Genomic DNA, 26,341 nt, shown 5'->3' with positions numbered 1-26,341 from the left:
CACAGATTCAGCAGTAGATGTAATAAAAGGACCATTGGGGCGCGTTAGCGCCCCCTCCTCTTGTGGCGTGGTGGCGGCGTAGCGGCGGCGTAGCGGCGGCGTCGTGGCGAGGGCCGATCATTGCCGCTTGCGGCTTTAATTTATTATTTACTTCTGTTAAGATAAGATAAGATAAGATATTCCTTTATTGTCCCACATGGGGAAATTTCATTGGTGCAACGCAGGTAGATACAGAGGTAGATACAGAAGAACAGATCACTTATAGGAAGTCTGAAAAACACTTTCTGTTGTGTTGCAACAGTGGAATTTCCCCATTGTGGAACAAATAAAGGCTTATCTTATCTTTCAAAGACATGTTTAATCCTACATGCTGGGGCATTGAGTTAAATTCAACACCACAATTTAAGAAAATAACGTATTATTAATCTGCCCTTAAAACAGTGCTTTTAGCTGTGTTTGTCTGTGAAAGTTGCCAATTGTGACGACAACGGAAAGCGATTTCCTCCTCGTTCAAGTACTGCTCACTTAAATGCAGGACAATTGGTAGATTCCAAACCCAGCTGCAGTTTTCTCTTATTTCTCTACATCCACCTAAAACAATTCTCCAGAGGTTCTACCAGTAAGTTTGGTCAAATGCAGGGACAAAAAGGCTTTTTCCCTCAATCTAAATGCAGCATTCCTGTTTGATGAACATACAACCCGTGAAGATCCATAAAGGTCTATGAGGCAATGCTTGTTATGAGTGTTTAAACAGTAATTCAAGGGATCATTTGTGAAATAGTGCTTCCCGTTAGTTGAGTGGTCTAAGTTACAGAACTGTAAGTTATACTTTATTAATCCCCTGGGACAAATCTCGGATCTTGAGCAAGTTGAAAAGATGTCAAAAAGTAGTCAAAATTGTGCAATGCTAACTGTTATCATTGAGAACCCCAAAAACATCTCTTTTCTCAGATTTGGAATAAAGATGAAAGATGTTACACAATTAGAGTGAGAGATGGAGTCGGAGGAGATGATTCGAGGAGCGCTCTGTTCCTCAGGGAGTCGTCTTCTCAGATATCAGCTGCAAGAGCGAAGGGCTTCAGAGCAGCCGACAGGAGCCGTCAGGAGCCGTCAGGAGCCTACGGGAGCCGACAGGAGCCGACAGGAGCAGCATAGACATAGCATCAATTTAGTATATGTTTGTGGAAGTTTTAAAAGCCAAGAACAACTAAATCTTCATTTGTTTTCTTTATCCCAAAATATTGTTTCAAATGTTTTTCTCTCATAATTCTTTCCCCATAGTTTATTCATATAACAATTATTCAGTTGTTATATATTCAGTTATTATATAGAATATAATGTGTTTCTTAACCAGGACGCCGGCCCTGGTTTTGCCTTGAAGTAGACTTGGTTTGGTCCAGTCCAGGATTTGTTCCGGGTTTTGTCACAGTTTTGATGTGGTGTGCATTATATGTGAAGGACAAGACAGACTTTTTTTTGTTATTTTCAAAATGTAAAGAAATATCATATAATCATTATTTTCTTTGTCTCTCTATGAGCTCTGACCCTGTATTTGAAAAATACAGATCTATTTTTGAGCTGAGCAGAATTTGAGTGTTTTCATAGTATAATGACACATATTTTGTAATTTAGGAAAAACACTGAAATCTTGTTTTCAGATTGTAAAATGTGGTGATGGGGGAGTGAGCCAGTATTTTATACTGATTCATTGGTATTTACATTAGAAATAACTCAAAATGAGACATTTTAATTGTCTGAAATAACTAAAAATACCAAAATATAGATATAGTGAGGTTATGTTTTACAAAAACCCTTTGTCAGCAATACATAAAGCATTATTTGTGAAAGAAATATGAAAACATTTTGAACTTATCCTTGTTTTTTTACTGACTCCCTAAACAAATGGCTTGATGCTTTGTCTACTGTGATGAATCAAATCTGTTTTATTTACAAGTGGGGAAGAAGAAAACGACCGCTTATGCTGCAGTGAAGATGCTGAAACCCGAAACATCAATATTTATAATGTTTCTTCTTTAGAATCTTTCTGAAAACATTTGATTTCATTGTTCACACCATACATCACAATTTACAATCTGTTGTGATGTTTAACTCTGAACATTATGAACAGCCTTAGTGTGGCTTAATTATTGTCACATTTGCACCATATTTTGTCCACAGACTGTTGCAATGAAACTTTTCTGATTATGATGTGCATCTATACTTTACAAAATGTTTTCCCTTTTTGACCCTGTTTTGAACTTGTTTAAGGCTGTATGTTTAAGGTTATAACAATAGCATGATGAACAGCTCTGGGCTGGACCCGGGGCAGTACATGTCTTCGATGGAGCGCGGGATGATCGCGACCCTCATCCTGTTTCCGGGTGTGGTGTTTTTGTTCGCAAACGGCCTGTTGTTGTGGACGCTGCGGTCAAAGGCAGTCTTCAGGGAGACGCCTCGATACTGCCTCCTGTTCAACCTGCTGCTGGCCGACACACAGCACATGTTCCTCAGTCAGCTGCTCTACCTGTTGGCAGCCACTTACACCTCTCTGCACTTCCCTGTGTGCGCCCTCCTCACACTCATCATCGACTTGTCCAACGAGGTGTCCCCGCTCACCGTGGTGCTGTTGTCCCTGGAGCGATACGTGGCGGTGTGTCTGCCGCTGCGTCACGCCACTCTGCTGGGCGGGCGCAGGACGGCGATGGTCGTGCTGCTGGTGTGGGCTCTGTGTGTCCTGAACTTAGTGGTGCGAGTGGGTCTCCTCCCCTTCCACAAGCTGGACTATCTAATGATGAAAGACTACTGCAGCAGCCTGTTCATCAGGACCACGCCGATATCCAGGGCCTATGACGAAGCCTACATCTCCTTCCTGTTTGTCTTCTCTGCGGTGGCCATCTTGTGGTCATATGTGATGGTGATGATGGCGGCGCATAGATGTGCCACAGAGAATAGTGTGAAAGCTCGAAACACGCTGCTCCTGCATCTGCTCCAGCTGGTGCTCAGCCTGTCCGCCACCATCTACCTGCCTCTGGTCATAGCCGTGGGTCGCACCATGGCCCTGACCCGACTCACATTTGTGCGGGTCCAGAATGCCCTCTACGTGCTCATTATGATTCTGCCCCGCGGCCTGAGCGTGCTGATCTACGGCATCAAGGACCAGACCATCCGGTCCACTGTGCTCAGGACTATTCTCTGCAGAACACGCAGACTCAAGCTGTGGCCAGCAGGGGGAGTAGAGAGGAGTGGTGTACCGTGACAAAAAGATATATGCACCTGAGGGAGTTTTGATAGCTTGAGAAAGAACTTGGAAAGACCAACCTCAGTTGACTTTCATCTTAAATGTTTTCCTCTGATTTAAAATTCATTTTTGATTCTTCCTTTTCAGATTGCATTCCTAATCACTGAGTTTAATCACATTCCTGATTTATTAGATGGCATCCTAACTTTCACTCAGAGGTCTTTGAGTATTTTCCCCATAATAAATTGAACTTTACCCATGTTTTTGAGTAGGAGAACATGGAAGCAGGGGAGAGAAATAGGAAGTGTGCTTGTGAATTCATTTATCAAGTAATGAGTGTACAGAATTTGCACAGCATCATATTTTGATATTTAGCTTATCTACGTAACAGATGTCTCAATGAAATACTTTGCTCAATCACATTAACTGCATTAAATGAAACATAAATGCTTGAATAAAGATACAAACATTGAAAGTGACTGTGTTTTCATCCTGTGTCATTTTGACACTTTAACATTGACAAGCTTCTCAGAACATCTATTTATATCAATCTGCTGTGTTCAAACTTTTACTATTTAAATGATATTATTTTCCAGTATAAGCAGTCTCTTCAAATTCTTGAAATGTCTCTGAGGATATCTTCAGGTTTTTCTGGCCTCCTTTGAAAAAGTGGGAACCCCTGATGTCAAAGCAGGGGCACATTGAGTAGTTCAGTCCAACAGGAAATGAAAACGTCTCAAAAACCTGGACGAATTAAACCAAAGCATATCGCAACCATGTGGTTAACAACAATGTCATCAGTAACAGGCTGTGGTAATGGTCTCAAATAGAACCTAATTAAAGACAATATTTGCATTTTTCTTCAATGATGAACACGTGTTGTATGTGATTCTTCTGTAAACTCTACATTCCTGCAGAGAAAGGAAGTGGCCTGCTGTTGATTTTCAGATCAAATACACACTGGCTCTGACTGCCAGGCTTCAAAAACACTACATAATGAAAAGTACAAACACAAATTAGAGGTTTCGCAGGAACTCGGACCTGTGATGATTGAGAACAAATCGTGTTTTGGCACCAGGGCCACAGATGTAGTTAAATGTGTCTTGGTGGAATTTTATAAACGATTCCACTGCTGCACATGAGTTAAGAGTGGAGCAGTGGGTTAAGCAGTCATGGGTTTATGGTTTGAGCCTCACTTTAAAGGGCACACTGTTTGCATGATAACCTACAAGTTAACTGTGTGACTGGCTTGGCAACCCCAATAAGTAATCGAATCTATAAAACATATCATATATTAATAATATAACAGCACACATTTTATCTGACCAAATTAATTTGAAAGTATTTGTTTTCTACCTCTTTCTGCCTCTAGCAAAGGATCGAAGTCCATCTTTAAGCCTGAGTGTGATACATACACAACTACCATGTTTTTACAGTGGAATGTATGGAGTTCAATAATACATACATTTGTTGCACTCTGTTTAGTGACAAACAAAAGATCATCTTTATTTGTCCCACAATGGTTGACAAGAACAGCTGAAGAAAAGAAAATATTCGGTCAAAATTAAGATAAATAATTGTTCTAGAATAGATTTAAATCCAACCGTTTAACCAGAGTAAGAAAATGTACTTTGATTTAAATTGAAATACTAAAAGGAGTAAACCAACAACTTAACTTCACAAAAGATATAGTAGTGTAGGAATCGGGCTGAATATCAGTCCAAAATACAGTGGGATTTTACTGTCAAAAGGTAGAAACCAAAAGTCATAAATGGATCTTAAACTGTGCAAAAAAATGTATTAAGAAAGCATTAAATACAATTAGACATGTAGTTGTCTAATTGTATAGAATGGCACTAAATGGCTGTACTTTATTTTAAGAAACTTCAAGATTCTTTGATGCTTATTAAGACACTTTCTTTACTTCCTTTTTTATGCTGAAAATACAATACGTTTAGCTTCGCACACAATTTGTCCTGTCTGTTTTTCTCTGTTGAATTGTTCCAGATAAAAAGAGGCTATAGGGGACACAAAAGGAAAGGAAAGAGAAAAGAAGGGATCTGCGAGTTACATTATAGGTTTTCATAGATAATAGAGCTGCTACTTTAAACGCCGCTGAGACTAGATTAATGTGGAGAGGGGGAATTGGGATCTAACTCCGTGGAAAGGAGAGGTCTGGCCTGCTCTATCAATTACATTTGTGGAATGTGTCTCTGGGGGCGTGGTCTGGACGCGAGATAGGCCCGAGATTGGATAAACAGACTCGGAGTCAAAGAGTGGATTTGCATTTAGTTTGTCACAATAATGCATGAGACGATGATGTTGAGCTGAGTCATTTTTGTTGTTCACGTTGCAATTGCGGCACTAAACTTATATCTGGACCATAATTTTCCATTTTTACCCTTGCAGTCTTTTAGTTTTGAAATACAAGCAGATTCAACATATTTTTTATGCCGAGCCAAGTCTGATTTGGCTCAAACGTAATCATGACAAAATATTTCAGATTTTTGCTTGACCCATAGAGTTTTGGGCTCCGTGCCTGCAGTGACGACCCTCGGGAAACATCTGTGGGAGAGACTGCTGACTATTGCAAGCCTAATTGTCCAGATTATAGGAGTGCAGTGAGAAACAGGAGGACCGGGGGGGAGGAGGAGGAGGAGGAGGAGGAATGACCAGGAAAAATAAGCCTCAGTTAAATTAGAGGGGGGGTAAAAAGGCGCTCGGAGCGGGACAGGACGGGGGTGTGTGGCGAGTGGTTTTGGAGGACTGGGAGGAAGTGCAGGGAAATCCAAGGGTTTAAGAAAGATTAGGGCAATGATAACAAAACTGTAAATCTGGACTACTTACCATTTGTACAAATTGTGTTCTTCCGAGGACTAAAACTGGACATCTCCTGGGGGAAGAATACATTGATCATTCCAAGGTTTTATTATGCAAATAATATAATACAGGCTGAATGTTTAACCGCTAAATTAATGGATAAAATGTGTTCACTTTTGGTTTCGATACTCATTTGCTGCTGTAGGCCTACTTAACAGAATGAATGCTTGAAAATAGCATAAGTCTAATATTTAATAAGGTTCTAGAATCCAGAGTCAATGGCCGATGAGCTCTGCCACTTTGAATAATTTCCCCCAAAATACATGATTTATATGTGATTATTTCCAACTCAATTGCAGTACTCTACAGTACACTGCTCTAATATACTAAGGACAAATATTATTTATAGAAACTATTTCTGGACATCCACGGCCCTGTTTCACTACAAATCTTTAAAAGAGCGGTAGACTGTGCTCGCCGGTGGTGTAGTGGTTGATACCACCTCAGCGTTGTGGGTTCTATTCCTGGCCTTCTCCATTACATTTATACAGGGCGATCTTTGCCTTAAAATAATAAAATAAAGCTTTATGTCTTTCTTTAAAGCTCAAATAAAATATCTACCTATGCTCGAGATTCAAGCCCAATCGCTGAAGCGCAGAGAAGTGCAAATATCCACACAATGTATCAACCAACCCACATATTTTGTCCATCTCAAGGTCACACTGGACAAACATCTACTGTTTGAGCTTCTACCGCCTTATCCTTACGCACACGGCCTGCTAATTTATCTAGAAAGAAAGAATCACCCTGAACACAATAAACCTAGAAATGTATGACTAATCTATATGTCATAAAAACAAATGGCAGCACTAAATCAGAGCTTTACCTGTGTCATAGCAAGGGTGAAAAACTAAGTGTAAACAGTTGCTTAACCCATGACTAACCCTGTAGAAATTCATCACGGAAGCCAGAACTTAACCAGCTCTAAATTATAGGGGGTGAATGGAGCTCTCAGTGGGACGGCCGGTGGACTGTGGGGCTCTGTGGAAAGAGGAGACGTGTGGAGGAGGTGCCGACGTACCCGTTTTTTTTCCAAACAACCCAGAGGTGCTTTGGGATCTCCGGGAGACTGAGGTTTTCTGTTTGTCTCTCCTTTATTTCCGACAAAGTGTTACGTAACTGCCAAAAAAGACTGCTGAATGCGTATAAAAACCCGGTGCCAAAACCAACTCAGATTGCCACCGTTGAATCTTCAGATGGGACATAGGCACAAGAGCGATTCCCGCTGCAGCTAATAACCACTAAAACAGCAGGACTTTTCCATCGAGTCATTCTTTCGGCGCGTTTACTGTCAATTTTCAAATTCATGTTTAGCGTTTGTAAAAAATCGCTCGAAGCCCCAAAGCCCTTTGTAGATTCAGATAATGACATTACGCTGCCTGTAAGTGTTGCCTTTGATGCATTGTTTCCATAGAGATTAGAGATGGAGCTTTTATGTCAAATTGGAGACAGCCCCAGCAACGTGACTGAACTGCTTTTGAAGTTAAGAGCGCGATTAGCCTACATATTGTATACTGTATATTTTATTATGCTTTCATTCCTTTCTTGCTTTGTAATGCGGAAAAGGTTTGTGTCATGTGTTAGAGAAGTTATAGGAAGATACAATATAGCCATAGCGCAACAAAAGGCCTTAATTGCTTTTGCGTCTTGTTGATAACGTGCAAAGCAAATCACTGTCTGGTTTCCTAATAAAGGGCTTTGTTCTTTTAATGTTTCCTTTCCATGGAATCGTGTAGAATATAATTGGAGAAGTTCAAAAGAGTAGACAAAAGAGTCAATTGGTTAGAATGCAGAAAATACTTTATCGGGTTAATTAAACCAAGACTTGAGGGTTGATCGAGACAAAATGAAGACTAAACTGACTAAACTAAAGTATAAGTACTATACGAGAACATAACCAAGGATAAATCTGTACTAAATCAGGGCTAAATTATACCACAACATAATCAAGACTAAACCAGGATAAACCCATGTCTAAACCAAGGCTGAAATAATACTAAACCATACTAAACCCGGACTAAATCAATACTTAAGATTAACCCAGTGCTAAAACGAGACCAAACCAGGACTAAACTAAAGATAAACCCAGACTAAATAAATTCAGATTAACCCAGTGCTAAAACGAGACCAAACCAGGACTAAACTCAGATTAAATCAGATCCAAACCAGGATTAAATTACTACTAAATCAAGACTAAACCAAGGCTGCACTAGGACCAACCCGAATCTTGACAACCATGACAAAACCAAAACTAAATCAACTTAAACTGCAGGCTGCAACTACCTTCAAACGACGCCTGCACCAAGTTGGTAATTTGCAGATATAATATAGATAGTCAATTTATCCTCATTTATGTCATTTTTTTGGTTTAATCCTTGGACAGAACTACTCGGATCACATTTTAGTCATATTTTAAACCTTATTCCGCCCTGTTTAAGTCCTGGAGTGGTCATTCTAATTACCAAGTTTAGATCTGGTGCTACTCAGAAGGCCAACTTTGGTAGTAGTTTTTGAAAACCACTGATCAACACTAACTCTTTCAAATAGACTCTTTGTGCATTGTTTTCTAATGAAGTTGCCAGATGCCCTGCAAACGGCATTAACTGTGTTTTGGTTTGGACATGGCCTCCGTCATTAACTCTTGTGTGGCCCCAGTGTCGCCTGGCCACATGATTTGTACGGTTTGTCATCACTGCAGCTTGTTTGTTTGTGGAAGACTTTAATTGTCAGCCTCTCGCCATCTGTGCGCCTCTGTAACTGTAACATCTCCTCTGAACCAGGCTCTGCATCTGGCTTTGCTCACTATTGTTTGGCTTTTCTCACTCCTCTCACATGAAGCGGAAAAAATATTATATTTGTGTTTGGAAAAATCCTATGTCAGATTTAGAAGGTAGATGTGGGTTGGATCGTGTGACAAAATTTGCTTGTGCAGTGGAGTGTTTTGAGTCTTGTTTTATTATTTGGCTTTACAGTTGTGTTTTCTGTCGGCCTGAAGTCGACCAAAGAAATTCTTGAAGCATCTTTATGATTTGACCTTGTATCTAACGGTTAGATACATGGCCAAATCATGCAGAAAGGTTTTGGGTTAGATTGAAACCCAAACTGTACTTGCAAGAGCACAAACGCACCGGGCTCGTACTAAAAAACGATTTATTTATATATTTACTGGGAAACAATTTATTAATATGCAAAAAGGAAGATTAAACTCACGATTCACCCCCAAATATTCAGCTAGCTCGCCCCAGGAGACGAGCATGTTGCAGACTCCCCACTGGAAAAGTTACAGACTGCACCTTTAAAAGCAATACCTATTGATTCAAACAGATATTAAATCCCCTATAGACTTAATGATTGTTTATTTATTTTACTCTTTGACTGTGTGTTTTTGCAGATGTTTATAAGAATGCCAAAGTTTCCCATGTGTACCACTTAAAAATGCCCAAGAATGAAATGTGCATTGGATATGACCACAGTGAAGGTACCCCAACTCTCTCTCACGCGCGCTGCAGTGAAAAGGTCAGGCTGATGCATTTGTGGCATTTCCTGTTTCCCCTGCAGCGCCGTGCCCCTGAAGGCATCACACACAGGAGGGCCGTTTCTATACATGTGCGGCTCACTTACTGTATAATGGCACAGGCATGGACAGTTTTATGGACACTGTGGCAGGTTGTCTTTTTCCATTCTTCTAAACGGACCCATGCCGGCACGTTCATGGGAATATATTTCTCAACACATGTACACTGTATATGGAGACTTTATAATGGCAGTTTTACTACATCCTCAACATTTCAAAATGCAAAGATGTAAGTGTGAAACAAGGCCAATCCAAGGCCAATCCAAATAGAATTTCATACCAAGACCTAACTAAACAAACTAGTCTAAATGGTCCAAAATGGTTTCATGCAAAAAAAGAATTCCATCTTTTTGAAGCTGTGTGTGGACTTCTTTTAAATGCTCTTTGATAGTTAGATGTTTGGGTTGTCAAAAAAGTTATACCCAGATACTAACTGATACTAAAAACTAGTAACAAGACTGAATATTCATTTGAACAACATCGAAACTGAAAGAAATCACATTTACATTGGCAAATTTGGACCTTTAGCTTTAAAATGGTCTTAATCTATACCAGATCTAGTAAAATACCATTTGGTAAAACCATAAAGAAACTACCATTATATTGAGTTGAAATGTATATTCTATGATCAGATTTTTTTTGTAATTGTCATTGGGGTAGTCAAATTGGGATTATATTGGGCCTTTTCCTATGTATTGAGTTTGAAGTTTGAGTGACACAACACAAATACAAGTAGACTCTGGATTAATGACACTGGGAAAAGTGAAAATACTTCTATTACTTAAACTGATAAATATTTTAAACTGGTGAGATAGAATAAATGTAATATCATAGAAAGTTGAGAAGATTTATCATGGAATGGATGCTGAAATTAAACACCAACACAACCAGGTATACCAAGTCAGTCCTTTTTTAAGTAAATTGCTCATCCAAGTCTAAAGCAAGACTGAATACTTTGCAATAACTATATAATTCTATGGCACTCTCATATAATACAAGTGCAAATACCTCATACATTTATTGTTTATTGCATGATTAAATTAATCTCACTGAACCCAAATAACTGGAACCTCTATTATAACTGAAAACAAGCCAGGACTAAATGCAAGCGTTGACCTTTGTAGCTAGTTTTACACTATAGTCAAGGCTTAAATGTAACACAAAAGCGTCACTTAATCAGAAGCAAAGCCAAAACCAGGGCTAACCCACAACCTTAACCAGGTCGAACTCCATGAATAAGTGTATTCATAACATTCACAATGGGACCCCACAGCACTGTGTGTCCCCTCTGTGTGAAGTTAAACCCAAAGCCTAATGTTTCCATTTGGCTGTAAAAACTTGCAGCTGGAGCAGGTAAAAAGCCAGGGTATCTTATGTAAAAGGGCGGGGAGAGAGTTTAAGAAAGACAAGGTGGAGTGGAAAGTTGAGAGAGAATAAATAGCCGGAGGCAAGTGAGGCAATGCTAGAACCGTGAACTTATACTTATACTTTGACCTCTAGTATGTGACGAATGATTGCGATTCTGATTCTGATGGGCTAAAAGTTGTCTTATGGGAGTTTTAAGGTTTTTGCAGCTTCCCTTGTAAATTTGAGCTCCGTAGATTTGATTTGGTCCAGTTCTAGTCCTAGGTTTGGTCTCGATGTTGATATGGTGTTAATTGTCAACATACTCTGCATAAATCAGGTCAAAGTCCAATAAATTAAGAACAGTACCAGATAAATCCAGGTAAAAACAAAAATAAACTCTGATAACAAGAGTTAATCTCTCCACAAAGACTAAACCAGGATTAATCATGATGTGAACTAGTCTATAAGTATTATTTGAGTCGTATTGTATCATATTGATCATTAGTGAATCATCAGTGTTATACCGCTAACATAGTATACTAGAATGCATGAAAAAAGTCAAACAAAACCATAAAACTAGACATAATTGTATATGCTAATAAACTTATATGAGGTCAAGTCTGATAATAATGTTAAATAAAACTGATCTTTGTGCAATTCATGGATCTGCAAAAGGGCAATGGTCTAAATCCTTTGTAGCATAAATGAAGAAAGTAAAACCGAACTACAGGATCGCCTGGTTCCATAGTTCCAGAGTTCCCCGCTGCATCTCTCTCTAAAAGCTGACAAACTCTTTCCACTGTCAGGATGCTGTGCTGAAGCTTGAGCCCAAAAATTCAGGGGACAGAGAGGTACCGTATGGTTTTCATAACTCTCCCCCCTCGAACCTTACCCCAAAGCTTCCCAAAAAACACACTATTCTTTCCTCTACGTCGACTACCCCCTTTACACCCCCGTCCCGTCCTGTCTCTCCCCCCTCTCCTTTCTCTCTCTCGTTGCTGAAGGTTCAGTCACAAAGCCAGTGCTGCAGATGCTGTGGGCTGCCCTGGAGAGAACAGAGGAGCAATAGACTTGGATCTTATTTGACATTTTTTGCAATAGAACCACTTCTGCTTTAAATTGTTTGCATTTTGAGACAGTATTGGAGATTCACTGGACTTTTGAGTTGAGTGCTACTGTTGGACTTAACTGGATTTCCCCCTAAAGGAACAAATGGAGTTGAGATTTTTATAAAACTTTTGGGGACCTGTGGATAAGTGGACTATTTGTGAACTGGGCCAACATTGAACTCAATGAGAAAGATCACAATGACAATTTAGAGTTTACTTATTGTAACTGTAAATATTTATTTGAGTAAATCAATTTTGTTTTGTAAGATTTTATGAGAGACTTTGAATAACTGTTTATTTATGTTACTTGTGCACTAGATGATTTTAATGTCTGCCTAATTTAAACGTTATATTGGAGGAAGATGAAGACTTGCAGTAGCAATAGCAGTATTTCTCTCCTGAGTCTATTTTGGCTCCTGTTGCTGTGTGTGACCCCTGGAAGTCTGGGTCAGGAGGATCCATCAACCAAACCCCCGCTCGGAGAGAGCAACGCCCTGTGCAATGAGAAATCCTGCTACGCCGTGTTCCTCCAGAAGAAGCCGTTCAGAGATGCCGGGCGCAGCTGCCGGGAGAAGGGCGGGACTCTGGCCACAATGCACGACTACACGGAGGCGGGTGTGGTCCACGACCTGTTGTACCAGCTCGACGCTCCTGGGAGAGCCACACTCCGGCTGTGGATCGGACTGCACCGGCCCCCGCGACAGTGCTCTGCCACCAGGCCACTGAGAGGATTCGTCTGGGTCACAGGCAAAGTTTCATCTGTTATATTCACAAATCAGATTCGTTTAATTTTGCAGTTCGGCTTCTACTTGCGGATAATGCATTCTGCCAGCCCATATTTGGGGGTGTAACAATAAGCACAATATATTATTTCATCAAAAGTCTGTCACAAGATATCAGATTGTAGTCTTCTTTATTTAGTTGCATACTTCTGTAGCAGAAACAGCTAAAAAATACAGAGGGCAGTTGCATAGACCATAATCGAAACATGAAGACCTATATTTGATATACTTTGGAATACGACACCAAATGTTTGTTGAGGCATTTTAAAATGGAAAAAGTAGCATACCGGTAGCTACTATTCAATTAGCCTCCCCAAAATATAGCAATACATATCATAGAGTTGGATATCGTTTCATCCCAACACATACACAATTTGATGAATGTTGACACATGGCTTCCCCACAGGAAGTGGTAAGCTGCTATTTTGTGCCAAAAGCATGGTTTCCATGTTATGCTAACTTAATGCAATCATTTGAGAGCTGTGATTAATTGCAGCAAGCTACACTGCACAATCTGTCTCAGCACAATGTGCACCATTTTACCTTTAGCCCTGAACCTTCATGAGTTCTAGGTATTAGGGTGCACCCAGCTCTGTGACAGGCAAAGAACTGCATTTTTTCTCAAAATGATGGTCAAACGTTTTAAGCAGTGGCTACACTGCAAAAATGTACACAATTAGCTGATAGAAATGTGGTACCTTCAAGCCTTTATTGGTCATGATGTCATGGTTCTCTATCCGTCTATTCCCTGTTAACGATATTGTAGTAAATGTAAAACCACGCTAAATTTAGACTCTTTATACAGTCAGCATGCAGTCCTTTTTGTAGCTTTTCTTCAAATAAAGTGCTCTGTAAATATTAAGCTCTTCCTGTTGGCCTCTGGGAAGGTAATTAAACCACTGTGCAACGTTAGCCATGACCTCCTCGTCAGACTCGCAGCCGTCTCTGCTTATTACATTAACTGCTTTTGTTTCTCAGACGGCACTGGCACGGCACAGAGCCACAACCTGCTGACCCAGCCCCACAATCTGATTTAGCCATTAGACCAGGCCCCAAGAGGCCAAGAGGTTTATTACGCCCATACTCTGCCTGCTCTATAAATAAATAAATAAATACAGACATTTACTATAACCTTTATTAAAATTTATCTGGAATGTTAATCTAAATGAAATAAACTGGGCTCCTTTGAGTGGCCTGTTGTATCATTTTGTACCAATAGATGGAGTAGACCAATAAATTGAAATGGTCATAGATGTTATTCCAGAGAAGCGACTACACACAAGATATTAGTTAATTTCAGCAGTATTACTTGCAATAGCTTACAGTACCAAGTTTCCATTGCCGACATTATAAACTGCATTTGTAATTGCATGAGATAAAACTCAACATATTAATTTTTTCTCACTACAGGGGACCAGGATGGACAGTACACGAACTGGCTGAAGGAGGAAAGTCCCGGGACATGTGCGGCCCATCGCTGCGTTGCCATGACGATGCACACCGATGAGAACACCCAGAACCCCCAGTGGCTCGACGGCTCGTGCAGTCTGGCCCTCGACGGATTCGTGTGCCAGTACAATTACAAGGGCATGTGTTCCCGACTGGGCGACGAGGGGAAGGGCCCGGCCGTCTACACCACACCATTCAACTACGTCAGCTCCTGGTTGAAACACATCCCATACGGCTCCGTGGCCACGCTCCCTTGCCCCCCGGATAGCTCTGATCCAGATGCCCCGACTGAGCAAACAGTTTTGTGCATGGAGCGGGACGACCAAAGTGTGGGTTGGTCCCGAGACGCTCCCCTTTGCTCTGTCAACACAGCCCCCGAAATAGACTGGTGCAGCAGGGACCACGGATGCGAGCACTTTTGCGAAAACTCTGACACCGACTACTACTGCTACTGCTCCGATGGGTTTATCCTGGAAGACGATGGCTATAGCTGTAAACTCGATCCCCTGAGCCAAACCCCCCCTCCCAAACTCCCGTCCGACTCAGCCGGCCCCACTGATCAGCCCCATTTGAAAGAGGTGTGCAGGCACATGGGGTGCGCCTACGATTGTGTCGAGACGCCACGCGGGGTTCGATGCATTTGCCCTCCCGGATACCAAATGGCCTCCGACGGTCGCGAATGCAAAGACGTCGACGAGTGCCTACAGGAGCCGTGCCAGCAGCTTTGCGTCAACATCCCGGGCACTTTCCATTGCTCGTGCTTTACGGGATACCAGCAAGACGACGAGGGTGAGTGCGTCGACGTGGATGAGTGCCTCGATGACAATAGCTGTGAGGGAACGTGTGAGAATACAGTCGGGTCATTTAACTGCCAGTGTACGCCTGGATATGAGCTGAGCGATGACGGAGAGTGCGCCGATATCGACGAGTGCGACGGGGGGTCCGCTTGCCAGCAACAGTGCGAGAACTTCCTGGGAGGCTACCAGTGTTTCTGCGACGAGGGTTATGATCTCGAAGTCGACGGTCTCACCTGCACCGCCTCCAACGACGATGAAGAATATTCAAGTTTGACTCCAGATCCAGTAGATTCAGTTCACGAGGAAGACTTTGACCCGACCGCCGACTTACCGTGGGCCACCTCGTTCGCGCCAGATGCTAATTTCAAGGTCGATACAAATTTTGACCCGGCTTGGTACACGGAAAGCCCGGAGGAGCTCCCCTTGAATCACGGCTCGGCCAACGACTTGAATCAATTCGATGTCCCGGCGTCGCATCACACTGCCCAGCCCCCGACGCAAAAGTACCCCACGGGAAACGAAATCGGTAACGAAAGTAAACCAAAAGCTAACACGCAAGAGGCTGGTGCAGTGGGGGCTAAAGAATCGTCGGTTAGTGGGAAGGGGGGTAGTTCGCAAATAGAAACTCCCGGAGATGTCTTTGGCACAGCGGCGTCCGAATCCGCTCAAGGCCGACAGAAGCAGGACAAGAGCTGGCTGTTGGTGGCGCTGTTGGTTCCTTTATGCGTGTTTTTGGTTGTCATGCTCGCTCTAGGCATAGTTTACTGTACCAGCTGTGCCGTTGATAAGTCCCTCAGCTTTTCGGACTGTTACCGCTGGATACTCCCCACGACGCCCCCTGCACAGAGTGATGGGAAACCTCGAGCGTGAACCCTTGAATAAACAAACACAGGCGCTCTACACAGATTTCCCAGATGTCTGTTAAAGTTTTACCAGAGTCACGAAGGTCTACCATTTGGATATAAGAACCACTCATTGCAGACAATTTTGTACTTTCTGATGCTCACTCGTCTTTGTAAATACTTCACTTTCCATGTGTTTTGTTTTTATTTCAATAAAATAAAAAATTTGATCAAACCAATCGGGTGGTAAATTGTTCAGATTGACTCTTTCAGTGTTTCTATTATCTCATTGTTTCAGTGTTACATAACGGATGGAAATTAGGTAGAATCCGGTGCAAGCATTTTGCCTTCTGGCATTATGTAACTGTGCATTGTCTTGTTTAAATGAATAAATTAATTAGTTGCATGTCGAGTATGTATAAAAGCCAAACATGCATGAGCAGCTAACATTCACATTCATTCTAGTCGTCTACACACATACTAAATTGTTTTATTACTGTTCTGTGAAGCATCTTTGAGTGTCCTGAAAAGCGCAATGTAAATAAAATGCACTTTTATTTGTATTATTGTTTGTCAGAAACCTACTTTATATAGCCAGACAATTTTGCACAAGATGGTCAAAAAGATTAGAATAATAGCATTATTAGTTGTAATAACTTTTTCAAGCTTATAGTACAATTACATAATAATTTAGTGAACTGGCAATGGAAGAAGTAGACCAGTCTCCTATAAAGTGTGTGTTAACAAGGACTTCTTCTGCAGATGAAGATTAAGAAATGAGCAATACATTTTCATAGTCAATGTTTTGTAGCCTGTAAGTTCAGAAAAAGTATTCATCAGGAAAATAAAAGCATATAGAAAACTCAATAATAGGAGGCAGTGTTAAAATCAACTCAAAGTCCCACGTGTCACATGACTTTCTTGTGTGCTTCCTGTTCCTCTATGTGACCTGGAAGTGCTCTTAGTTAGCAGCAGCATTGGAGCTACGACCCCAGCAGGTCACTCACACACACACACACACACCGGCGCAGCAGCAGTAGATTTGTGATGAATCATTATTAACACTTTCAATGAATATACTCCGCCAATGTGGACTTCTGGTCAGAACATGTCCCGGGAAAAGGACTGCGACGAGGATGGGATTCGAACCCACGCGTGCAGAGCACAATGGATTAGCAGTCCATCGCCTTAACCACTCGGCCACCTCGTCAGATGTCAACCCGCACGTGTAATTACACAATTTTTCACTAGTACTAATATGACAATTACACGTGTGATGTTTTCCATAATTATAGTATTGAATTGTACCACACCGACAATACGTTTAATGCACTGCAAACACGATATTAGCTGTTTGGTAGAGAAGCACGAAGCTGCTTGGTAGAAAAGCGTGTGAATGCCGGTAAAGCTGGTCTCTGATTGGCTCCATATTGCGTCAGTCATAATGTACGAGCTGTGATTGGTGAAGAGGCGGGTGGTTCATTGAATGGTTACAGGAAGTGGGTAGCGTGAGGTTGCAAATTGACGCTCTTCGAGGTAAAAGTAAGTCTAGTTTACAAATGTTTTCCTTGTTGCGCTTGTTTAACCCTAAAAAAATATATACATAACGCTTTTAAGATATGCTACTGGGAAAGTTCTCTACCGCTTTGAAGTTTGTGAAGTTGTGCTAATTCAGATAACGTGCTAAAAATCATGCCACTAGCAGAGACTGTGGCTAAGTATGAGCTAATGTCACTGTCCTGCTGTGGACCTAAACGTCTCATATGCACCTATTTATTTATAATTTAGACATTTGCTCTTCATGCAACCGTTTTGAATGAGGTTGAACATCTTGGAAGTAAAGTGATACGACAGAATGTATCGATAATGATTTGTAAGTGATCAGGTTTGAGATTAAGACCAAAATTCAAAATGTTACCTTTTGTTTGTATGTTTATTGCAAAAAATAAAATATAATATAATATATACATATTGTTAATTTGTTGATTGTGAATAATTTAATGATTTAGTATTAGAATTTTTGACGGTGTTAGAAACTGCATGTAATAGTTGACCATATAAATGCATACAATATTTAGCTTATTCAAGTAACTACACCAAATTGCAGAGTACAGGTTGTGGTTTACTTGTGCAGCTAAACCTCTGGCATAAACATTAAAACATAAGGTCCAAGGGTACAAAGAAACAATTCAAATGTTTCTGAAATGTTTTTGGCTCTGTCCACACAGTTCTTCATTGGCAAATACAAGCACCTCGGTAAAGATGGTGGACTCCCAGTACTACCTCCCAAATGACAACGGGATCTCTGCCCTCGACTGTGGTGAGGCCTTTCGTCTGCTTTCCCCTCGCGAAAAGAAATATTCCCATTACCTTTCTCGGGCCGCCTGGTATGTAGACGGGAGTATAAAGTGCCTAATGTGTATTTCGGTTTTGTGATGATTTATTATTTATCTTTTTGGTCTAGGTATGGTGGCCTTGTTGTACTGGTGCAGACCTCTCCAGAGTCTCCAAACATTTTTGTCTTACTGCAGAAAGTTTTCAGAAAGCAAACACCTGCTCAGTTGGAAAAGGTTGCCGTTACAGTCGGGCTCAGCTCTGAAGAATACCAGGTGAACACTGCTCTTTCCGCTCTTCTCCCAACTTTAAATTTTGCTCATAAAATCGACTGTAGGAGCCAAGAAAAATACTGTTCTCATTTTCCAGGCCTTTTTGGTATATGCAGCTGGCCTATACAGCAACATGGGAAACTACAAGTCCTTCGGAGACACCAAATTCATCCCAAATCTACCCAAGGTAAAGGTCCAGTTAAACGTGGGGATTTCCATGTTACATACAATGGACCGTTTGTACACTAGTCACAAAATGTTCTTGTTTGATTTAGTATTAGGTGGGAAAACTAATTTTAATAGTTCAATTGAGGGGGAAAAGCTGCTACTTATATAGGCCATAATACATTATTCTGTAAATCCTTTTCAATGATATTCTCATTCTCATGTGTCTTAGTATTTTATATATGCTTGTGTTTTAATTTTCCATTTCCGTTGATGTGATTTGTGTGCAGGACAAGTTTAAAGCTTTGATTTGGGCTAGCCTGGCCTTTCAGGAGCTGCCCGCTGAGATAAAGACGCTCTGGGACAGCTGCTCTTGTCCGCTCTACTCTTTAGACGACAAGCAGAAACAGCTCGGGCTCGGAGACAAGGTGGGAGTTAAAGATGTTTCAAAAGATGTGTCAAGTTTAAACAAACAAGTCAGTTAATTGCTAAAACACAGCTGCCTTATCCGAGGTTGTGAAGAATGTATTTGTCTTGTCTCATCAGGGCATCACGACCTACTTCTCTGCGAACTGCGGTCTGGGGGATGCAGAGGTCGCCCAGAAGTTTCTTGACTCTAAAGTAAGTTTGGGTTAAGATTTCTATCCCCTTTTAATCCCAAAAAAACAAAACAAAAACCAATGCACATCTGTGGATCAAGCGGTTTGGAAATGTTCAAAACACGGCTGTATTTTTGTGTTGGCTGTAGAAACTATCTGCATACAACACCCGTTTATTTAAGAAGGAAGAACGTGGGAAAACCTGCTATGAAGTGCGCCTGGCCTCAGCTGTGAAGCAAGGTCAGTATTTTGGCAAAAGGTTTTTCAAATAAAAAAATGTATTTGTTTTTTCTTTTATTTTAAAACAAAACTGAATTTTTTTTATGAGAGGTAACATTTAGGATTACTTGTACATTTAGACATTTTGACAGTTGCCGACATACAAACTAAAACTATCCTACTGGTCAGTCCTCGTGTTGCACTCACCTTCCCCAACATCTGCTCACTTATAGCACTTTCGATGATCCCCTCCATTTTAGTGCAGGAGCATTGGCCTCCTTCCAAAATTTTAGGATTAGTTGGACGCTTGTCACGAGTCCATGTACCTCCAGGCACTTGACCCTTGTAGTACTTTGGCAACATCAAGTTAAATTGTATTAGTTCTGGCTGGTGATGGTGAACGGCAGATCTGTGAAATGTGTAAATGGGTTCACATTTCACTTCCCTTCCCTGCCTACAAACAGATTGCGCCGTGAATGGAGAATGCGAATCTTGTTGTGGCACCTTCTGTTTTGGGGACAAGGACTTCACTGTGACCAGAGGCGACTACGCTCCTCTGATGGAGAAGGTCGCGTTCTACCTCCAACAAGCTCAAGTACTTGCGATCGTAGATTACGCCGCAGTTAAAACCCTTTAAACTGTCCTGCTAATTTGTTTTATTTCAATCTTTACCAGTCGTATGCTGCCAATGAAAACCAACAGAAGATGATGGAAAGTTACAGGCGAAGCTTCACGTTGGGCTCCATCGACGCCCATAAAGAAGGCTCTCGCTTCTGGATCAAAGACAAGGGGCCGATTGTGGAGAGGTAGGAGTACTTTGGACTCCCGCGTGGCAAATATTTTTATTGTTCTACATCTTTGTGAGTGATTATAAACGCACCTTTGTTACCAAATAAATACAATATCATCTGACTTCTTTCAGTTACATTGGTTTCATTGAGAGCTACCGAGATCCATTTGGGTCAAGAGGGGAATTTGAAGGTACATATATTACAATCAAATGTGCTTACTATGAATATTCCGGCTAAAATCTTGAAGCAGCTGTATTTTACATTCTGTGTCATTTGTATAGGATGTATCACTTCAATGTGTTGTGGTGTAACTTGCCAGGTTTTGTCGCCGTGGTGAACAAAGCGATGAGTGAGCGCTTTGCAAGTCTGGTGAACTCGGCCGAGGTGCTGCTGCCGGAGCTGCCGTGGCCCAAAGAGTTTGAGAAGGACACGTTCCTCAAACCAGACTTCACTTCCCTCGATGTCCTCACCTTCGCCGGGAGTGGGATTCCAGCCGGCATCAACATCCCCAACTGTGAGTGTACTGCGGACCCAAAGTGATGAAACGCAGTGCATTAATGCAACAGGAGATGATGATAATGGAGCAGACTGAAATGTTCTGTGGCTCTGACTCTGCAGGGATTTAAGAGATCGATGCAAGTCTTGATGTACAGATTGTTTATAGGTGTTTTTGATAAATGCCACCACTGCAGGATAATTGTTCAAATGTACTATCTATTATATATTTAAGCTCAAAGAAATTATTTTGAATACATCCTATTCATCATTCAATATAAGACAATAGAGTGGAGAAACACCCCATTGTGCAACTGAAAACCACCAATATGTCTCAAAAAACAATATTTTTTAGTAAAATTTAAAAATCTTTTCAAGACAAATAATTTTTTATATCGTTATCAAATGTATTCCTCCAGATGACGACATCAGACAGTCCGATGGCTTTAAGAACGTGTCTTTGGGAAACGTCTTGTCTGTAGCGTACGCCACGAAAAAAGAAAAACTCACTTTCCTAAAAGACGAGGACAAGGTAACGCATTGATTTTTGCAACAATGATAAAAAAGCATGATCATTTACTTATAAAAACATGTATGTCGTGTAGGACATGTTTATCAAATGGAAAGGCCCATCGTTTGAGGTGCAGGTTGGTCTTCACGAGCTGCTGGGACATGGCAGTGGAAAGCTGTTTGTCCAGGTACACTTAAATAATCACAATATGGTTCATAATATAGCACTTTAAATGGGTTATAGAGGTGTATATGTATCAAAATGTAGGTAATATCTTGAATGTTGTTTTGAATATGCAAAAATGTTATGTTGTTGAATCGAACCCATGTCACTGCGGCCGGAATATCTGAATATCGTTGTAGGGAAACTCTAAAAATGTGTTGTCAATATCACCCAGCCTTTAATTTGTTATAACTAAATAAGTTTAATAATGTCTGGCAAGTTTTAAAATGTGCTGATGCCCTTTCTCCAGGACGACGAGGGCAAATTCAACTTTGACAAGAGTAAACTCGTCAATCCAGAAACGGGTGAGCCAGTGAGTATCTCGGGTCTTTTTAAGCACGTTTAATTTATTGATTCGTTGGAACGTCACATGTGGTAACGTCTTGTCTTTGTTGTAGGTCTCGAGCTGGTACCGGGGCAGTGAGACGTGGGACAGTAAATTCAGCACCATCGCCTCTTCCTATGAGGAGTGCCGCGCCGAATGTGTCGGACTCTATTTGTGTCTTAAGCCACAAGTTCTCAGGTAGAGCTTCGTGTTCGACCCGTGAGAGATGATGGAGATGGAGTTTAAGATATGGTTTATGTCAATTATTGTTATCGTCGCAGTGTAAACCAGAATGATGCTTATGTCATGGGGGGGAAATGCCTTGAAGTCGAGTGCGAACAGCTGCAATCATTTCAAATCCAGTCGAGGCAGTAAACTGGAGTGATTAACGAATGAGTAGATTTGTCATCGCTACAGTCACGTTTAGACTGTTTTCTATAAGTCAAGCAGATAAAAAAAAAAAGCACTTTGGATTATCTTTTCCATTTTTATTCAGGACTTTTAACATTTATGGTGAAGTAAACATTTGTATGGACTATTCATTCATAATTACATCCATCCACTTGTGTTTAAGACGACAAGAAACATCAGTCACTTGTATTATGTCGTTCTCTCCTTGACTTTGAGTGTTTTTCTATTCCAGCATTTTCGGCCACGAGGGTGAGGACGCGCAGGACGTGGTCTACGTAAACTGGCTCGGCATGGTCCGCGCCGGTCTGCTGGGTCTGGAGTTTTACACGCCCGAGAGCAAGAGCTGGAGACAGGTAATGTCAGAGCGTGAAGGTGGTGCCCGTTTGCCCCGTCGGAGGTCTTTGAAAATATGCTGAAGGCTCTGTACCACGCCCTGACACACCCTTTTCTCTGGAACAGGGAGTGTCATGTGTTATTGTTTATTCCCAGGATGACGGCTATAATTAAAAAATATGTACCGTATTTTCCTCACTATAGGGCGTTCTGGATTATAAGGCGCACTCTCAATGAACGGTCTATTTTCGATCATTTTTCATATACAAGGCGCACCGGACTATAAGGCGTATTAAGCGAAACAAAACGTTTACCGCACAAAATCGATTCAAGGTCGGTAAGCACAGCCAGAATTAATCCTGTCGTTTATTTGAGAAAACGAAACACTTTTAAGTGCGCCTTATAGTGCGGAAAATACGATATTCATTTTAGTGCTGTGCAATTAATCGAGATTCAGTCAGTTTCGTTTTGTTCAATCCTTTGTCAGTAAAAGCATGTGGTTTGGAGGAAGACATCTTAATATAGTTTGTTAAATTGCACGTGTGTATGGTTTATGTTGCGGAAATGAATGTTGAAAGTCGGTTTTGTTTTATTTTGTCTTGTCAAAAACATTTAAAATCATACTTAATCAACATGAAGGGAAAAATCGTAAAGATCACCAGGCCCTAATTCCTGTCCTGGTTTGCTTGTGAATGTTTTTAGTTTTCTTTTTAGTCTAATTTAGAAGTGTTATTCTGTGTTTTTCTATATCTATTGTTGGACTGTGTCGTGACGTTTTAAAGCCTTATTAATCTATGTCTTTGATTTAGTGTTCTCTTCTGGTTCCAATAGCTGCATAATTGTCCAGCGTTGTTTGTAAAAGCCTGCCTCAATGTTTATTTATTAAGTTCATTTTGATAAGTGTTTCTGTGGCTCCCAGGCGCACATGCAGGCCCGCTTTGTCATCCTGGGGGTTTTGCTGGAGGCCGGCGAGGGGCTCGTGGGTCTGCAAGAAGTGACCGGACAAGACGGAAAACCAGACGCTCTGATCTCACTGGACCGCAGCAAGATCCACACCGTGGGCAAGGACGCCATCAACGGGTTCCTCCGAAAACTGCAGGTAGAGTCACGTGTCCGAACCAGCGGATTGGAGCTTTTCATGACGCCGACTGCACCAGCAGCGAGCAGGGACTTTACAATGATTCACGATTATTGACACAATGTCCAAACAACAGTAAAAACCTTAATTTTTTCTCATTCAAATGATCTAATAAATCACCTTTCCTCCAGGCTATGACCAGCTTTTTAAAATCTGACATACACCGCGATATATAAATACTACTTTCAGGTTTAAGAGGGTAGATTGAACATTTTGCCTCTAAAATGGTCACAATTATTATGTTTTTGTTGCGTGTCCTGAATAATTACAATTCTTGATTATCGCTAGTAGCAAGAAAGCTTTATTTTCTCATAAATAGCTTGTCACAGTTGCCTTACCAAAACCAGATTTGAATGAGGATATACCGACTCCTCACAGAGAACTTGTCATAGAGGTTGAAGAGTGCTAAAAGTCTGATTTATACTGATGATACATTTCAAACTTCATTATATTTATTACAATTTTGAAGTCACCGCAGCAAAGTTCTGCAAAGTTGGCCCAGTGATTTGCCTCGACATTCAAGCTAAATACTCTCCTATGACTGCTCTCTCTGCCTTGTAACTATGTCTGCATTGATTATCAAAATTTACTGTCTTATGTATGAATGTGACCCTTTGTCCAGGTGTTCAAGGCAACGGCTGATGTGGAGGGAGGACGGGCCCTTTATGAGAAGTACTCCACCGTCAGCGACAGCGGATCTCACGACTTCCTTCGTCTCAGAGAAACTGTGCTGCTGCGAAAAGAGGCTCGCAAGATGTTTGTCCAGGCCAATACCAGAGTCAAAGGTCTGCATTCACTCATACCTGAACCCAAACTGACGCCCGTCCTGTCCCGGGCGCCCGACTGACGCCCGTTCTGTCCCGGACGCCCGACTGACGCCCGTTCTGTCCCGGACGCCCGACTGACGCCCGTTCTGTCCCTGACGCCCGTTCTGTCCCGGACGCCCGATCTGGCCTGAAATACAGTGGTTCTTAAACTTCACACCAGACATTTTTTTATTACCACCAGATCTAAGCCAGGACCATTTCATAATTGGACTATTTCAGGTCCAAATAAGAGCAAAACTGGGTCTAAAAATGTAACCACACAGTTGCTACAGTGTTTTTACCTTGTAACCCTTTAAGCTTAGTCTCACACGGCCAGTGCCCTCAAAATTAGGATGTAGGCAAATTAACCTGTTAACTTTAATCGTACATTGGCAACTTTCTTTTTTTATGGTACTGATGTCCGAAATCCTCAAACATTCTTTAAAATGCACAAAAAATTCAAATACTATTACATTGCACCACCTTTTAAAAAAAATCCCCCTGCTCGCAAACCCCGGGTTGAGAACCATTGCTGTGGAGAAGCACTGAATTGGGATCTTTTGTTGAAATGGCTGGAATCAGAGTTTCAAGTCCCCAGCAGATGGTGTATTTTCTGTAGCGGCCCCAAAGCTCATTATATCCCCCCTTTCCTCACCCCCACGGTGCCCCCCATTATCTCCACCAATCTGGACAGAGGGTATTTAATGTGTCCAGCATCTAATTGTGACTGTTGTGTGTCTGCAGGGGAGGAGGTGGAGCTGGTGGAGTACGAGGGCAGCGCCGCCGGTATGATCACCTCGTTTGTGGAGCGTTTTCAGGAGGATGCTGAGCAGCTGGAGCAGCAGCTTCTGGAGCTCAGCCAAAGAGACGCCCCCTGCTGGTGCTGAGCCACACGCGCCTTTACCCGTGCATCATATAAACTGAAATCTGCCCATTTAATTCCACTCGTCGACATGGATCGTTAAAGAATGCAGTGATCGTAAGGGAGCACCTCAGTGTTTTGGACTAATATCGATGGTTAACTTTGATATAGAGAAGTCCAGCACTTCTTCAAAGAGTCGTTTTAACTGTTGCTGCTGAAATCCCAAATTACATGTTTTTCTAATTAGGACGTTGTTTGGTCCCTGTGGTAAATAATTATAGTTTTTCATCAGTCAAGTTGAGGTTCGATAAATAAAAGTTGGACTCGGCACTACTTCCTGCAATTTTCAAAACACAATACCTCCAGCTGTGATGTCATCAAAAAGCGCCATTACATCAACTACAGTGAAATTGTGCACGCACCCTTTTTATGACAGTTTTAACGATATAAACGTTGTCAGGTGTAATTGTCAAATTACAACTATTGTATGGGATTTTGGCTTCTTTACAATGTGGTTGCTAGGTAACAGTGGTGGAATTACTTCTGTCATATTTGCCTTGTCATGTCAAACCAAGAACATGTGTCACCAAAATTGGAGAAATGTGTTGATGGATTAAATAAAAGTATTTGATCCTAAAGGTTTTCTTTAGTGGTCCAATTGTTTTTTGAAATATGGCGTTCCTTGGACACAAACGTTCCCATTTTTACAGATAAAGGTTCAGTAAACATTTGCAACATAATCACTCACTGTATGTAAAATGTGATATTAAATCTGCACAAATAAACTCCTTTGATACAAAGTTAAATAACTTTATTGAATCCAACATGTTAACATCTAAA

The 26,341-nt window shown here is 41.3% G+C and overlaps 3 protein-coding genes and 1 non-coding gene across 5 annotated transcripts; 3 read left to right on the top strand and 1 right to left on the bottom strand.

Annotated features, from left to right (window-relative positions):
• Positions 1 to 2,299: 2,299 nt before the first annotated feature.
• Positions 2,300 to 3,256, top strand: LOC140360417 (odorant receptor 131-2-like). Its single transcript, XM_072445626.1, has one exon. It carries the CDS (start codon positions 2,300 to 2,302, stop codon positions 3,254 to 3,256), a length of 957 nt encoding a protein of 318 aa, XP_072301727.1.
• Positions 3,257 to 12,043: 8,787 nt separating this feature from the next.
• Positions 12,044 to 16,332, top strand: LOC140360515 (uncharacterized). Its single transcript, XM_072445747.1, has 2 exons — positions 12,044 to 12,895; positions 14,341 to 16,332. Exons 1-2 carry the CDS (start codon positions 12,511 to 12,513, stop codon positions 16,044 to 16,046), a joined length of 2,091 nt encoding a protein of 696 aa, XP_072301848.1. The 5' UTR covers positions 12,044 to 12,510; the 3' UTR covers positions 16,047 to 16,332.
• An 814-nt stretch (positions 16,333 to 17,146) lies between these two features.
• On the bottom strand, positions 17,147 to 17,228 carry trnas-gcu (transfer RNA serine (anticodon GCU)). The gene has a single exon. It is a non-coding gene; the product is annotated as a tRNA-Ser (tRNA).
• On the top strand, positions 17,148 to 26,301 carry dpp3 (dipeptidyl-peptidase 3). Of its 2 annotated transcripts, none has more exons than XM_072445741.1 (19): positions 17,148 to 17,246; positions 18,247 to 18,405; positions 18,483 to 18,627; positions 18,722 to 18,811; positions 19,080 to 19,217; positions 19,336 to 19,410; positions 19,538 to 19,628; positions 20,072 to 20,202; positions 20,283 to 20,413; positions 20,530 to 20,588; positions 20,718 to 20,912; positions 21,313 to 21,425; positions 21,499 to 21,591; positions 21,877 to 21,939; positions 22,025 to 22,149; positions 22,595 to 22,715; positions 23,615 to 23,794; positions 24,456 to 24,618; positions 25,384 to 26,301. In XM_072445741.1, the coding sequence occupies exons 1-19, from the start codon at positions 17,155 to 17,157 to the stop codon at positions 25,524 to 25,526; spliced, it is 2,307 nt and encodes a 768-aa protein (XP_072301842.1). In that variant the 5' UTR covers positions 17,148 to 17,154; the 3' UTR covers positions 25,527 to 26,301. The 2 variants fall into 2 exon arrangements, with proteins under 2 accessions (XP_072301842.1, XP_072301843.1); XM_072445742.1 differs by lacking the exon at positions 17,148 to 17,246 and adding an exon at positions 17,475 to 17,560.
• Positions 26,302 to 26,341: the final 40 nt, after the last annotated feature.

Source organism: Eucyclogobius newberryi, unplaced genomic scaffold (assembly GCF_026437365.1).
Source record: "Eucyclogobius newberryi isolate DKJ021-1_F unplaced genomic scaffold, fEucNew1.0.hap1 SCAF_15, whole genome shotgun sequence".
Classification (NCBI taxonomy): Eukaryota; Metazoa; Chordata; class Actinopteri; order Gobiiformes; family Gobiidae; genus Eucyclogobius; species Eucyclogobius newberryi.
This window is presented reverse-complemented; position numbering and strand designations above follow the sequence as displayed.

What these genes read in the sequence shown, in the direction of transcription:
- LOC140360417 (XM_072445626.1), top strand. Translation starts at nt 2,300, where the DNA reads ATGAACAGCTCTGGGCTGGACCCGGGGCAGTACATGTCTTCGATGGAG.
- dpp3 (XM_072445741.1), top strand. Translation starts at nt 17,155, where the DNA reads ATGGGATTCGAACCCACGCGTGCAGAGCACAATGGATTAGCAGTCCAT. An exon ending in AGCTCGGGCTCGGAGACAAG is followed by an intron (nt 19,218 to 19,335) that starts GTGGGAGTTAAA and finishes TTGTCTCATCAG; the next exon opens with GGCATCACGACCTACTTCTC. An exon ending in TCCTAAAAGACGAGGACAAG is followed by an intron (nt 21,426 to 21,498) that starts GTAACGCATTGA and finishes TATGTCGTGTAG; the next exon opens with GACATGTTTATCAAATGGAA.
- LOC140360515 (XM_072445747.1), top strand. Translation starts at nt 12,511, where the DNA reads ATGAAGACTTGCAGTAGCAATAGCAGTATTTCTCTCCTGAGTCTATTT. An exon ending in AGGATTCGTCTGGGTCACAG is followed by an intron (nt 12,896 to 14,340) that starts GCAAAGTTTCAT and finishes TTCTCACTACAG; the next exon opens with GGGACCAGGATGGACAGTAC.